General features: G+C 38.5%; 1 protein-coding gene across 1 annotated transcript in view; it reads right to left on the bottom strand.

The window, feature by feature from the left end:
- LOC143398987 (dedicator of cytokinesis protein 2) overlaps window positions 1–14,690 on the bottom strand; it is a 401,674-nt gene that overhangs the window by 13,818 nt on the left and 373,166 nt on the right. Inside the window, exon 46 of the mRNA XM_076855686.2 lies at window positions 13,988–14,071. Within this exon, the coding sequence (XP_076711801.2) occupies window positions 13,988–14,071 (84 nt within the window). The remainder of the gene's footprint in view (window positions 1–13,987; window positions 14,072–14,690) is intronic.

Below are 14,690 nucleotides of genomic sequence, written 5' to 3' on the forward strand. Positions count from 1 at the left end.
AGATGAATAGAAATAAAATGTGGCACACACACACAATGTAATATTACTCAGCCATAAGGAAGAATAAAAATATGGCATTTCCTGGTAAATAGATGAAACTGGAGACTATCATGCTAAGTGAAATAAGCCAGTCCCCCCAAACCAAAGGCTGAATGTTCTCTCTGATATGTGGGTGCTAAGACACAATAAGGGGGAGGAGAGGGAAGAATAGAAGTTCACTGGATTAAACAAAAGGGAATGAAGGGAAGGGAAGGGGTTGGAATTATAAAAGACAGTAGAGTGAGTTGGACATAACTTTCCTATGTTCATATATGAATACACAATTAGTGAACCTCACATCATGTACAGCCACAAGAATGGGATCCTAATTAGACAAATTTCACTGAAGTGTAGCTAAGTAAATGAGAAACAGGACCAAATTAACTTTATAAATAAATCAAAATGGCAATAATTAACATCTTTTTATAATAACACTGAATGTAAATGGTCTCATGTCCCTAATTAAAAGGAAGGCTGGCAGAATGAATTAAAAAACAAGACCCAAGTATCAAGAAGATTCATAAGAATAATAAATATCCATGCCCCAAAACATGGGTGTAAGTAAATTACATAAAAGAGACACTACTCAGATTGAAGCCTTAGATAGACCCTAGTACAATAGTACTGGGTGATTTGAACACATCTCTTTCACCATGAGATAGTTCATCCAGATATAAACTTTATAAAGACTCTTTGGACCCCCAAAATATTATAAATTAAATTGATTTAACAGACATCTATAGAATATTTCATTCCACAACAGTTCAAACACTTTATTCTCAGTGGCTCATGGAACCTTCTCCAAAACAGACCATATTTTAGGCCACAAAAGCAACAGTTAGTAAATTTAAAACCATTGATATAATTCCTTATATCCTATCATAATGGAATGAAATTAGAATCAACATAACAAAACCCTACAGAAACTCTGTAAACACATGGAGATTGAACAATGCACTTTTGAATGATGAATGAGTAACAGAAGAAATTAAGGGAGAAATTTAAAAATTCTTAGATTTAAATGAGAACAACACAACATATCAGAACCTCTGGGACACTATGAAGGCAGTTCTAAGAGGCAAGCTTCTAGCCATAGCTATACTACATAAGAAAATCAGAAAGATTCCAAATAAACAACCTCATGATACATCTCAAAGATCTTGGGGGAAAAAAATCTAAAACCAGTTGAAGGAAGGAAATAATAAAAATCAGACCTGAAATCAATAATATTTAGAATAAAAAATAAAAAAGGATCATTGAAACAGAGTTGTTTCTTTGAAAAGATAAACAAGATAAGCCCTATCCAAACTAACCAAAAGCAAAAGGGAAAACCCAAGTTAATAAAATTAGAGGTAGAAAAGGAGAAGTCACAGACACCACAGAAATCCAGAAATCCAGCAGATCATTGGGGACTATTTTGAAAACTTACACTCCAATAAACTGGAAAAAACTAGAAGAAATGGATACATTTCTAGACAAATAGAATCTGCCAAAACTTAATCAAGAGAAGATAGAAAATCTAAATAGACAAATTACTAGCAATGAGTTAGAAGCAATAACAACAACAACAACAAAACTTGCCAAAAGAAGAAAAGCCCAGAACTAGATGGATTCCCCTCTAAATTATACCAAACCTTTAAAGAAGAACTAATGTCAATGCTCCTCAAATTATTCCATGAAAAGAAAGGGATGGAATGCTTCCAAATTCATTCCATGAAGCCAGTATCACACTCATACCCAAACCAGATAAGGCCATGTCAAGAAAAGAAAACTACAGACCGCTAACCCTGATGAACTTAGGTGAAAAAATATTTAATATTAGTAAATCATGTTCAAAACATTAAAAAGATTGTACACCAAAACCAAGTTGGTTTTATGTCAGGGATGCAAGGATGGTTTAATACATGCAAAACAATAAATGTAATTCATCACATAAATGGAATTAAGGAAAAAATCATTTAGTCATCTCAAGAGATGCAGAGAAAATCTTTGAAAAATTTCAGAACTCATTGAACAATACACTTTTGAAACACTGAAGAACTAGGGATATAAGAAACCTCAGCATCATAAAGCTTATATGTAAAAAACTGAAAGCCAACCTCATACCAAATGGGGAAAAGCTGAGAGCATTTCTTTTAAAATATGGGACAAGATGTTGTCCATTCTCACCATTCCTATTTAATATACTGCTGGAAATTCAAGCCTGAGCCATTAGGCAAGAGAAAGAAATAAAAGGGACAAAAATAGGAAAGGAAGAAGTCAAATTGTCACTTTTTGCAGATGACACGGTCCTTTACCTAAATGATCGGAAAAAACTCCACCAAAAGACTATTAGAACTAATAAACAAATTTGACAAACAACAGGTTACAAAATTGATATACAAATGCTAATAGTTTTCCTCTATAAAAGCAATGAATCTGGTGGGCAAGAAATAAAAAAAACCAAAACAACTCCACTCACAATAGCAAAACAGCACAACACCAAAAAACGTAGGAATAAATAAATCTATCCAAGGGAGGTTAAAGACCTCTAAAATGACAAATATAGAATATTAAAAAAAGAAATTGAAGAGGACCTCAGAAGATGGAAAGACCACCCATGTTCATGAATAGGCAGAATTAATATTGTTAAAATGGCTGTACTACCCAAAACGACATACAGATTCAATACCATCTTCATCAAAATACCAATGACATTTTTGACAGAACCAGGAAAAATAGTCCCAAAATTCATTTGGAAGAATAGAAGACCCAGAATAGCCAAAGCAATTCTGAGTCAAAAAAGTAATGTCCCAATACCCAACTTCAAATTATACTATAAAGCTGTATTAATAAAAAGTGCATGATACTGGCATAAAAACAGACATATAGACCAAAGGTACAGAGTAGAAGACACAGAGACAGACCCACACATCTAGAGTCATCTGATCTTTGACAAAGGTGCCAAAAAATATAATTGAAGAAAAGACAGTTTTAAACAAATGGGGCTAGGAAAACTGATTTTCCATATGTAAAAGAATGAAATAAGTCATTTATCTCTCACCCTGCACAAAAATCAACTCAAAATGAATCAAAGACCTAGGAATTAGACCAGAAACTATGCAATTTCTAGAAGAAAATATAGGGTCAACACTCCAGGCACAGGCAATGACTTTCTCAACAGGATCCCTAAAGTTCAGGAAATAATGCCAAGAATAAACAAATGGATGGCATCTCATTAAAAAGCTTCTGCACCGCAAAGGAAATGATTAGGAATGTGAAGAAAGAACCTACAGAATGGGAGAAAATCTTTGCTAGCTACTCTCTGACAGAGGATTAATATATAAAGAACTCAAAAAACTTTACATCAAAAAAAATCAAATAGCCCAATTAATAAAAGGGAAAATGAATTCAAGAAACACTTCTCAAATATATGAAAAAAAGTTCAACATCATTAGCATTTAGGGAAATGAAAATCAAAACTATAGAGATTTCATCTCACACTAGTCAGGATGGCTTTCATCAAGAATACAAATAATGATAAATGCTGGAGAGCATGTGGAGAAAAAGGAACACTTTTACACTGTTGGTGAGACTGTAAATTAGTACAACCACTATAGAAATCAGTATGGAGGTTCCTCAAAAGACTAGGCATGAAACATGTGATCTAGCCTTACCACTCCTTGACATTTATCCTAAAGAATTAAAGTTATCATACTACAGTGACACATGTATACCTATTTACAGCAGCACAGTTCACAATATCCAAACTATTAAGCCAGTCCAAGGTGTCCTTTAACGAATGGATGAATAGAGAAAATGTGGTATACATATACATGGAGTTTTATTTAATCATAAAGAAAAGTAAAATTATTTTATTTTAGTATTTTCAGGAAAATAGATGGAACTAGAGACCATTATGTTAAGCAGAAAAAGTCAAACTCAGAAGGTCAAGGGACATGATTTCTCTCATATGCAGAAGCTAGAGAGGAAAAAGAAAAAGAAAAGTGGGGTTGAATCTCATGGAAATCAAGGAGAGATCAGTAGAAAAAAGGGAGCAAGGGGTGGAAGTAGGATGGGGGAAAGATTGGGGGGTGATATTTACCAAATTATATTGTTACATGTGTACGTCCATGAATATATATCAAGACCCATCATCATGTACAACTATAATGAACCAATTTTTAAAAAAGTGGAAAAAAAAGCCCCAACTATATGCTGTTTACAAGAAACTCAATATATTGGTAGAGAAAAGCATTAAAAGCATTGACCAAAAATGAAATATTAGAAAAAGATATCACACAAATGTAAACAAAAGCCAGGAGGAGAAGGTATGCTCATATCAGATAAAGCAGACTTTAAATTTAAAAATTATAATAAGGCATGCATTAGGTCATTACGCATTAACAAAAGTATCAATTTATCAGGAAGACATAAGGATTATAAACATTTATGAACCCAACATATGGCCACCCAAATATTCAAAACAAATATTAGATCTAAAGACCAATAGAAATTAAAAGGAAAATTAAAATTTTCTAGAAACAAATAAAAAGATAACTCAACATACCCAAACTGAGAGACAGCTAAAGCAGTACTGAGGGAGAAATTCATAGCAATAATAAATACATACATAAAAAATAGATCTCAAACAACCTGTTGCTGTACCACAAAAACTTAGAAAAACAAGAACAAATCAAACACAAAATTAGAAGGATAGAAATAAAGATCAGAGCATACATAAAATCAAAACTAAAAGAACAGTACAAAAGATCAATGAAACAAAGAATTGCTTTTGAAGGGATAAACAAAATTGGTAAATCTTTAGCTAGACCGATCCAGAAAAAAGACCTAAATGAAATCAAAGATGAAAAGACATTGCAATTGATATCACAGTAATACAGAAGATAAGAAACTACTGTGACTAACCACATGCTAAAAAACTGGAAAACCTAGAAGACATGGGTAAATTCCTAAACACTTAAACCTACCAAATTTAAGAAGAAATAGATAATCTTAATAGATTAATATTAAATAATTTGAGTTTGAAATGGAAATAAAAATCTCCCATCAAAAAAATGTTGAGTACCTGACTGCTTTACTACTGAGTTCTACAAACTATTAAAGTAGTTAATTCTAACTTATCATTAACTCTTTGGAAAAAAAATGAAACGGAAGAAATTCTTTCAAACTCTTTTTATGAGACAAACATACCCTGATGCCAAAACCAGACAAGAACACATAAACACAAAGAATGCTACAGACTTACATCCTAGATAAACATAGATGCAAGAGTTCTCAATAAAATACTAGCCAATGAGCTCAGTAGCATATCAAAGAGGTCATACACCAAGATTAAGTGAGATTGATCCCAGGGATACAGGATAGTTCAATGTATGCAAATGATAAACATGATGCAATACATCCACAGGATAAAGGATGAAAACCACAAGATCATTTCTACAGATGCAGAAAAAGCATTCAATAGGATTTAATATCCCATCATGATAAAGTCTCCCAACAAATTAGGTACAGAAGGAATATACCTCAAAATACTAAAGGCTAGGTATTAAAAACCCACAGCCAATGTCACGCTGAATTGGGAAAAGCTGAAAGCATTTACTTTAATCAGAACAAAAGTGCCAACGTTCACCATTCTTACTTAATAGGGTACTAGAAGTGTTGGCAAGAGAAATTAGGCAAGAGAAAGAAAGAAAGGGTGTCCAAATTGGAAAGAAGTCAAATGATCCATGTTTGCAGATGACATGATTTTATACCCAGAAAACCCAAATATGCCATCTAAAAATTTGTTTGAACTTACAAATTCAGTAAAATGCCAGAATACAAAAATCAACATATACAAGATAATAGCATTTTTATGAGCCAATAATAAACTTGCTGAAAAAAATAATTAAGAAAACAATCCCATTCACAATACCCACAAAAAATAAAGTGTGTAGGAAAAACATTTAATGAAGGAAGAGAAAGGCCTCTAAAATGAAATTTATAAAACCCTAATGAAAGACATTCTCAAGGATACAAATAAAGGACAGATGTCCCATATTCATGGGTCAAAGAATAGATATTGTCCAAATGACCATAGTACCCAAAGTCATGTGTAGATTCAGTGTGATTCCCATACAGACCAGTAATGTTCTTCACAGATACAGAATTTCTAAAATTCAAACTCACATCAAACCACAAAAGATCCTGAAGAGCTGAAGTGACCCTGAGGTGGCGGCAGGAAACAATGCAAGAGTATTGTGGTCTGGATGACAGGTGTCCCCCCAAAGCTCACAGGTGAGTCAATACAAGAAGGTTCCAAGCAGAAATGACTGGGTTATGATAGCCTTAACTTAATCAGTGAATTAATCACCTGATGAGATTAATTGAGTGGTGGTTGAAGGTGGGTGGGGTGTGGCTGGAGGAAGTGGGGCATTGGATGTGGCTTTGGGGTATTTCTTTGTATCTGGCAAGTGGGGATCTCTTTCTGTGCTTTCATTTTTTTTTTAAAGAGAGAGTGAGAGAGAGAGAGAGAGAGAGAGAGAGAGAGAAAGAGAGAGAGAATTTTTAATATTTATTTTTTAGTTATCGGCGGACACAACATCTTTGTTTGTGGTGCTGAGGATCGAACCCGGGCCGCACACATGCCAGGCGAGTGCGCTACTGCTTGAGCCACATCCCCAGCCCTCTTTCTGTGCTTTCTGATCTTCATGTGAGCAGCTTCCCTTTACCATACTCTTCCGCCATGTTGTTCTGCCTCACCTTGAGCCCCAAGGAATGGAGTCGGCTGTCTAAGGATAGAGACCTCTGAAACTGTTGAGCACCCCCACATAAACTTTTCCTCCTCTCCAGTTGTTCTGGTTGGGTCTTTTAGTGAGTAAAACAAGGAAGCATGACACCTGACTTCAAAACATACTACCAAGATACAGTACCAAAGCAGCATGGTACTGACTAAGCACAGACTGGACTAGTGGGACACAGGGGAGAACCCAGAAAGTAACCCACATACATACAACCAACAGATTTTTCACAAAGGTACCAAGGACCTACAATGGAGAAAAATCCCAAACCTAAAAAACAGTATCTTCAGTAGATGGTGCTGGCAAAATCAGATTGCACATGCAGAAGCATGAAACTAGATTCCTTATTTTCAGCATACAAAAAATTAACTCAAAATGAATCGACGATCTAAGCACTAAACCTCAGACTCTAAAATTACTACAAGCAAACAAAGAAAAATTGGGCTGGGGATGTGGCTCAAGCGGTAGCGCGCTCGCCTGGCAAGCGTGCAGCCCGGGTTCGAACCTCAGCACCACATACAAACAAAGATGTTGTGTCCGCCGAAAACTTAAAAAAAAAAAAAATTGAAAGTTCTCTCTCTAAAAAAAAAAAAAGAAAGAAAGAAAAATACTTTAAGACAGAGAAAATACTTTATACCAATAGGCAATGAGTTTTTAGACAAACTGCCAAAGCATAGGGAATGAAAGTAAAGATAGACAAATGGGATTATGTCAAACTAAAAATCAGCAGGGTGATGGGTTAGACTATGGATTATACATCCAACAAGGGACTGATATCTGGAATACACAAGGAATTCCAAAAACTGAACATACACAAAACAATCCAGTTTAAAAATGGAATGAAAAACTCAACAGACACTTCTCAAAAGAAAACAAATAAATGGTCAACCAGCACATAGAATATGGTCAAACTCACTCATAAGGGAATACAAATAAACACCAGAATAATATATCATCTCACACCAGTTAGAATGGCTATCATCAAAAAGACAAAAAAAAAAAAAATACAATCTGGGAAGGATGTGGAGAAAAGGGAATAGTGTTGGTGGCACATTAGCTCAGACATTATGGAAAGCAGTATGGAGATTCCTCAAAGAGCTGAAAACAGACTCCCATAGGTTCCAAAGGACATGGCATCTTAACAAAAAGACACTGGGATTTCCACGTTTATGGCAGCACAACTCGCAGCAGCTAATACATGGAATCCACCCAGATGCCTCTCAAAGAATGAATGGATAAAGAAAACGTAGTGCACACACACACAACGGAATGCTACTCAGCCATAGTGAGGACTGAAATCTGCCATTTGCAGCAACACAGATAAAAGTAGAGGTCATTGTGTTAAGTGAAAGAAGCCAGACACAGAAAGACAAATACTCCGTGTTCTCACTTCTCTGAGGAAACTTAAGAAGTCGACCTCGTAGAAGAATGGAAGGGCTGTCACCCGAGACTGGGAAGGCAGCAGGGAGGGGATGGGAAGTTCAGCAGGGGACACCAGAATGCAGACTGCAGGGACCACGTCTGGTTGTTCTTTAGCACAGTAGGGTAAGTACAGATTAGAGCCACCTGACAGATGTCAAAATGACCAGGAGAGTATGAACCTTCCATATAGAAACGTTTGGAAATGTTTATTCCTCTGATTTACCACCTATGTATACATGGATTGAATCACCATGATGGACCCCCAGAAAGATGCACAAATATTATGACTTGATTTAAAATAAGCCATTCTTACATAAAAAAGATACTACTAAAGTTAAATCCAAAGACATTTAAAGCAAAGCCAATTACACACAATAAGAACAAAATGAAGGAAACAGATGAGAAGACATGAATGCCAACTGAACTTACAACAGAGAGTATCTGCCAAGTTGATGGTTGGCTCTGTGAGAAGACACAATGTTAGTACACCCCTAAAAAGATGAGTCACAAAACATAGGGCACCAATAACCACCACCAGGAGTGAAGAGGGATTGTAAACATGTTATAAATATCATATTATAAAAAAGGCTAGTTGAAAGGTTTAATGTTTAGATAAAATGAACAAATTGCTAGAAAACCATAATTTACTGAACAGGACATAAAGAAGTAGAACATCTGATAACTCAAATAAATCAAATACAGATTTTTAAGCATTTTTGGCCCATATGGCATTGCTGATGAATTTTAGCAAACACTAAGGGGATAAATAAATGTCAACTCTATACAAACTCTTCCAAAATTTTGCACCTTTTTGAGGCTAAGTTAGTTCTGTATAGAAACCGAACAAGGATATTATAAGAAAGGAAAATTATGGGCTAACATATTCCTTGAGAATAGATGCAAAAATCCTAAGGGACACATTTCTGAACAGAACGCAGCAATATATAAGAACAACACTACATGATGCCCAAGCGGGACTTATTTGTATATGCAGGGCTGGCTTAATACTCCAAAATCTACTGATGAAATACACTGCATTAATGGTTCACAGGAAGGTCTCCACAGATGCAGAAAAGGCATTTGACATGCCAATTCATTTGAGATAAACAAGAAAATCAGGCATAGAATGGAATGTTTCTAAAACATGTGTGAACTCTCTCTTCCATTCATCAGTATGATAAGGCCAAACAAACAACAAACAAAAACAGTAGAAGATTGGAAATGAAGTAAAACTTCTGTATTAACTGATGATGCTTGTGGTTAGCCCAGGGGAAGGTTAGAGGTGGCTACCAGGAGGCCCTAGGGGGCTAGCAGCACTCTGTCCTCATCCAGGGGTGGTGGCCCAGATACATGCTTTGTGTTAAACCAAAAAAAAAAAAAAAAAAAAAAAAAATTAAATTAAAAAAAATTTTAAAAGCACCAAAATAGTTTTATGTTTTGTGTGCAATTTTCTGTATGTTTCACAACAAAAATTTCTAAGAATATATTGTAGATGTCTTTCCACGCCAATAAATACATTATCTAAAAGAATCTATTAAGTGAATTTAAGCCAGGTTTCCAGGTACAAGACCAATATACCAAAAAAAATTCCATTGTGTTTATATTGAGAAACAGAGAAGTTTTAAGAAACAATGCTCTTGACAATAAACTTAAAACTTCAAACATCTGGAAATAAATACATTAAAATATGGGAAAGACTTCTATGCTAAAAATTACAAAACTTTGCTGAGATAAATTAAGTGGAGAGATAGGCCATGTCATGGATGGGAAGACTCAACATTGTTAAGATATCAATTCTCTCCTAAATTAGCACACAGAATTAATGTACTTCTAGTCCAATTTTTGATGTGTTCTTGAAGAACGTATGAAATGAACAACCTGATTTTTAAATGTATATGGATATAAAAAGGTCTTAGAAGTACCAAGATAAACTTGAAGAGAAGCTACAATCTGGAGTACTCTTATTACTGATCTCAAGATCTATTTTCAAGCTGCGGTTTTAGCACAGTGTGCAATCAGTACACATCTGGACAAACAGACCAATGGGACGGAGCAAAGTCCAGAAGAGACCAACATGTGTGTGGTCATTTTATACCAAAGGCAAGAGGAAAGATTATTTCAAGAAGTCGTGTTAGATTGATTGGAACTCTGTAATCTTCGTGTCAGTCAAAATGGATCTCACACATAGACATTGTAAGATAGAATAATTCAACTTCAGGAAAAATAAAACAGAAAAATGTACTTCATGATACTGGGGGTAGATTTCTTAAAGCTTATGGACACCAAAACACTATGCATTTAAAAAAATGATAGCCTGGGCCTCATCAAAATCACAAACTTCTCTTCATCAAATACTTCCTGACTTCACTAAGTAAATAGACTCCCCACAGACTTACAGAAAGTGTGTGCAATCAATATATTTGACAAAGGACTCACATTTGGAATACATATAAATACCTACAAATCAATGAAAAGACAATATATAAAAGATTTGAAGAAGTGTTTTACAAAAGGTTTACCTAATTAGCCAAAAAGCGTGTGAAGAGGGCCATTGCTCATGGAGGAAATGCAAGTTCAGTTCAAAATGGGTTACCGCTAAACAACCACCAGAAGCACTGACCTTAAAATGACCCTCAGTATGTGTGAGAATGAAAAACAAGTCAGACTCTGGCTTAGCCACGTTGCAAAGCTGTTTCTTACATCTGGTGAAGCTCAACACTCAGAACCCTGCATTTCCATTGTAGAGTATGTACCAAGGGGATCAAGTGTCATGTCCACAAGGGACATGAACAAGAATTTCATAGCAACTTTACCCACTGCATACAAAACCTGCAAGTCACCCCAAGGTCCAGCAACCGAGTGGATGAATCAATTGGCATCTTGCCTGTGTGCTGTATATTTATACACAGGATAACAGAAACAAGCCAAACCTCTAATATATGCAACGACCTAGATAAATCTCAAAGGCAAAAGAAGTCAGAAACATAATAGTACACACTGCATAATACTGTTTATATGAAGTTGAAGAACAGGCAAAACTAACCTATGCTGGTAGAGATTTGGCACAATGTACTGAAGCAAAATATCTTCATATGCTCTGACCAAGCAATTCTAGGCCTAGGGGTACACCCCACAGAAACTGTCAGAAGAGCATCATTTGTGACAGCCCCAAATTGGAATCAACCCAATTTTTCATCAGCAAATACATTTGTGGTGGTTCTACAAGCCATCTGTGTAGACTAGTACACAGCAAGGAAAATCAATAATAGATCTGCACAAAATAAACGAATTCCACAAACATCACACTGACACAAAAGACAGTACCCTGAGATTCCATTTATATATGACAAAAATAATCTAAAGCAAACTATGGTGTTTAAGAACGAGGGCTCGGTCAGTAAAAACTATTTTTAAAAAGCAAGGAAATGATTCTTGCAAAGCAGGAAAGTGGTGGTCAGTCCTGGGAGGTCTGGAGGTGGCTACAGGGAGGTCTAGGAGGTCTTGGGGTGTAAACAGCATTCTGTCCTCACCTAGGGTGGTCACACAGGAGCATGCTTTTGTGTGAAATCAGTGATCTATATTTTTTATGTGTACTTTTCTGTATGTAATATTTCACAACAAAAAGTTTTGAAAAAAAAATACCGTAGACAGCTTTCCATGCCAATAAAGTCTTTACAAAGAAGAAATAGCTAAGAAACTGTCGATATCAAAATCTGTAAAACCTTGAACATAAAATGTACTTTGAAAACTTCAGCAGTTTTGGTTTGCCAGTAGTGGAAATACATCCCCTTTGAAATCTAAGGTTCTCACTTTTTGAAAACATCCAAAGTGTATCTAGCTTTGCAAAATCAATATGCACTTTAGAATTAGGCTCTAGTGGGTTGGGAGCTGGCCCAATTTTATCCTTCACTGTATTCCTGTTGCTTAGCTTTTGCCTGGGACACATTAGGGGCTCAATGAATAGGGGCCCAGTAAGCACTCACTCGCTATGTGCAATGATGGGAAAAGGCCACCTTTGCCAGGTTGCATCTTGAGTGCAAGTGCTCATAGCCAGGGTGGGACACAGACTGGGACAATTTGCTTTGGGGTTTAAGTGGCCTCCTGTAACCTTGTGGCCCGTGCCACGTGGTGGCCACTGGAGGGCGCTGTTTGAAGGTGCCTAGATACCAGCTCTAAGAAGAAGTGACATCTAATGAATACCTTTAGCCCCCCTTTATTGATCCAGAGCCCTTCAAATCAGCTCCAGGACTTTAGTAGAATTTTCTTAGAAGGCACAGTCTTATGTCAGCTGTCCTATAAAGGCTAAGGTCCATCCTGTGAGTGCAGTGGACACAGCATGGAGAAGATGGACCAGAGAGAATACAGGCCCCCTGGAGAAGCCTACGTTCTGCTGCAGACTCAACCACAAAGCCAACTTATGTGACTTGTCAGTCTTCTTGGGACATCCCAGAAATATCTGAGCAAGGCCATCATTTACAGCTTGGTCTTTCTACTTCCCAAGTTGGAGGTGGTGGGGGAGAATATCATTATTTGATTATTAAAGGGTATAATGACCTCCAGAAGGATGGAGAGACCTGGGTTTCACAAGGTGGAGGGAGGGCAGTAAAACGGAGAGAGAAAATCCCAGACACACAAAAAGCATTCGGGAAAAGTGCATCTGAGCAGTGCGTGGTGTTTCATTTGGAAAGCCTCACTTTGCATAAACTGGCAGAGGCAGAGAAGGACCTGAATTAAGAACCCTTATTTTAAGAGAAGAGGCTGCACCCTGTGCTTCTCTTTCCCTGATTTCCCTAGAGTAACAAAAGCTCTGCTTTTCTTTGCACTGTGACTGGCAAGAAGGGAGGGAGGAGGGCAGGCAGCTGCAGACTGCTGCTCTCTGTCCCTGGGCTCGCTGCTCCCTCATCCCAGTCAAGTTCACCCCTGTGCACTGCAGTGGTGCATGGTCTGCAAAGAACCCAGACCTGACAGATGTCTAGGAGGCGGTGTTGCAGGCCTGGGTCTCTTGAGAGCCCCTATGGGAAGGATCTATCAGACTGTGTCTTCTGCAAAGAGAGAGAGGGAATGAAAGGGGAAAGAGGAAGTTGAGAGGAGTAAGGTATAGGCAGTGGGAGGGAAAGAGAGGGGTAGAAGCAAAGAGCTTCCAGCCAAGATGGAGAAGACAGAGATAGGTGCACAGAGAGACAAAGGAGAGGGATGTAAGGAGAGAAGGGCACCGCTGGACACAGTGGCCACTCTTGAGGCTTGGATCTGCAGGGCCGAGCTGCAGCTTGAGCAGGTGCAGAGCCTTTGATCAAGAACCAACCAAACAAAAGCCTCAATTATTTGCAAAGCCTGATATCCACCTGAGCATTATCTGCAACAAACTGGGTCAGCCTTAGAAGCGAGCTGGGGGTAGGGATGAGAGCCCAAGTCTTCTACATCTGATAGGTACGTGGTATGTGTGTGTAGGGGTCTGGTTTTCATCTGAGTCCCACCGTGAAAAGCTACCTCTAGAATCCAGCATATAAGAAAGCAATCTGAGCAGCCTCCAACACCGCATTGTTGCCTGGCACCTGTGTGGCACCCAAGGGTGAGGTGCCCCAAATCTCTGTTCTGGGCTGAGCCTGCTCAGGTGTGATGTAGAATCAGAAGAGGGCCAAAGGCAGGGGGCAGGAGAACAGGTGAGATCAGCCATGCCCGCAGGAGGCTAGCTGAGGAAAGCAGTCCTGGGAAAGGACTGGACGCCCAGCCCAGCTCTACTCTACCTGCCACGCGATCAGGTCCTTGAGGCGGCTCAGCTTGTCCTGGTCCTCAGGGTGCTCTCTGGTGTATTCTTCAGTGAAGAAGGCCTGGGGAGGACAGACAGGGTGTGGACTTTCCTGTTCACTTGGCATGGACCCCACGATGGATCTCTGGCCCTGGGAGGGGCTCAATTAGAGAGGTGCAGGCATGAATTCAGGGGAACGTGGTGCACTGCTGGGAGGGACCTGTGGGGGGCCGTGCTGTCGGTGCTACTTCTCTTCCTGTAGGTGCAGATCAGTGCCCCTGAGGGTGGGTGCAAACTCCCAGAGAGGTCGTTCTCAGAGTGTGGCTCCTGGGCCAGCAGCAGCACCTGGGAACGTGTTAGGCACATACTCCAGCCACGACCCACAAGAGCCGAGTTAGAATCTCTGGGAGCGGGGACGGGAACTCCGAGCTATGAAGCTCTGTGGGGTCCTCTGATGCACCCAGCACATTGCTTTGAGGACAGGGAGCAGGAGGAACCTCAGCTGGTGTGTGTTCACGGCCTCGCTCATCACATGACTCTGACACTGGCAGCTCCCTAGCTCTTCCTGGGGCGCAGGCACGCGCGCGCACACACACGCACAGGCACAGGCACATCACTTTGTTCCCACCGCTGAGATTGCATGGGCATCTGAGGGTAGTCGAAAGAACTGGAATGCTGGGTTTTATTTCTTCCCACATGTG

The sequence above is a fragment of the Callospermophilus lateralis genome, chromosome 5 (genome assembly GCF_048772815.1).
Source record: "Callospermophilus lateralis isolate mCalLat2 chromosome 5, mCalLat2.hap1, whole genome shotgun sequence".
In the NCBI taxonomy this organism is placed as follows: domain Eukaryota; kingdom Metazoa; phylum Chordata; class Mammalia; order Rodentia; family Sciuridae; genus Callospermophilus; species Callospermophilus lateralis.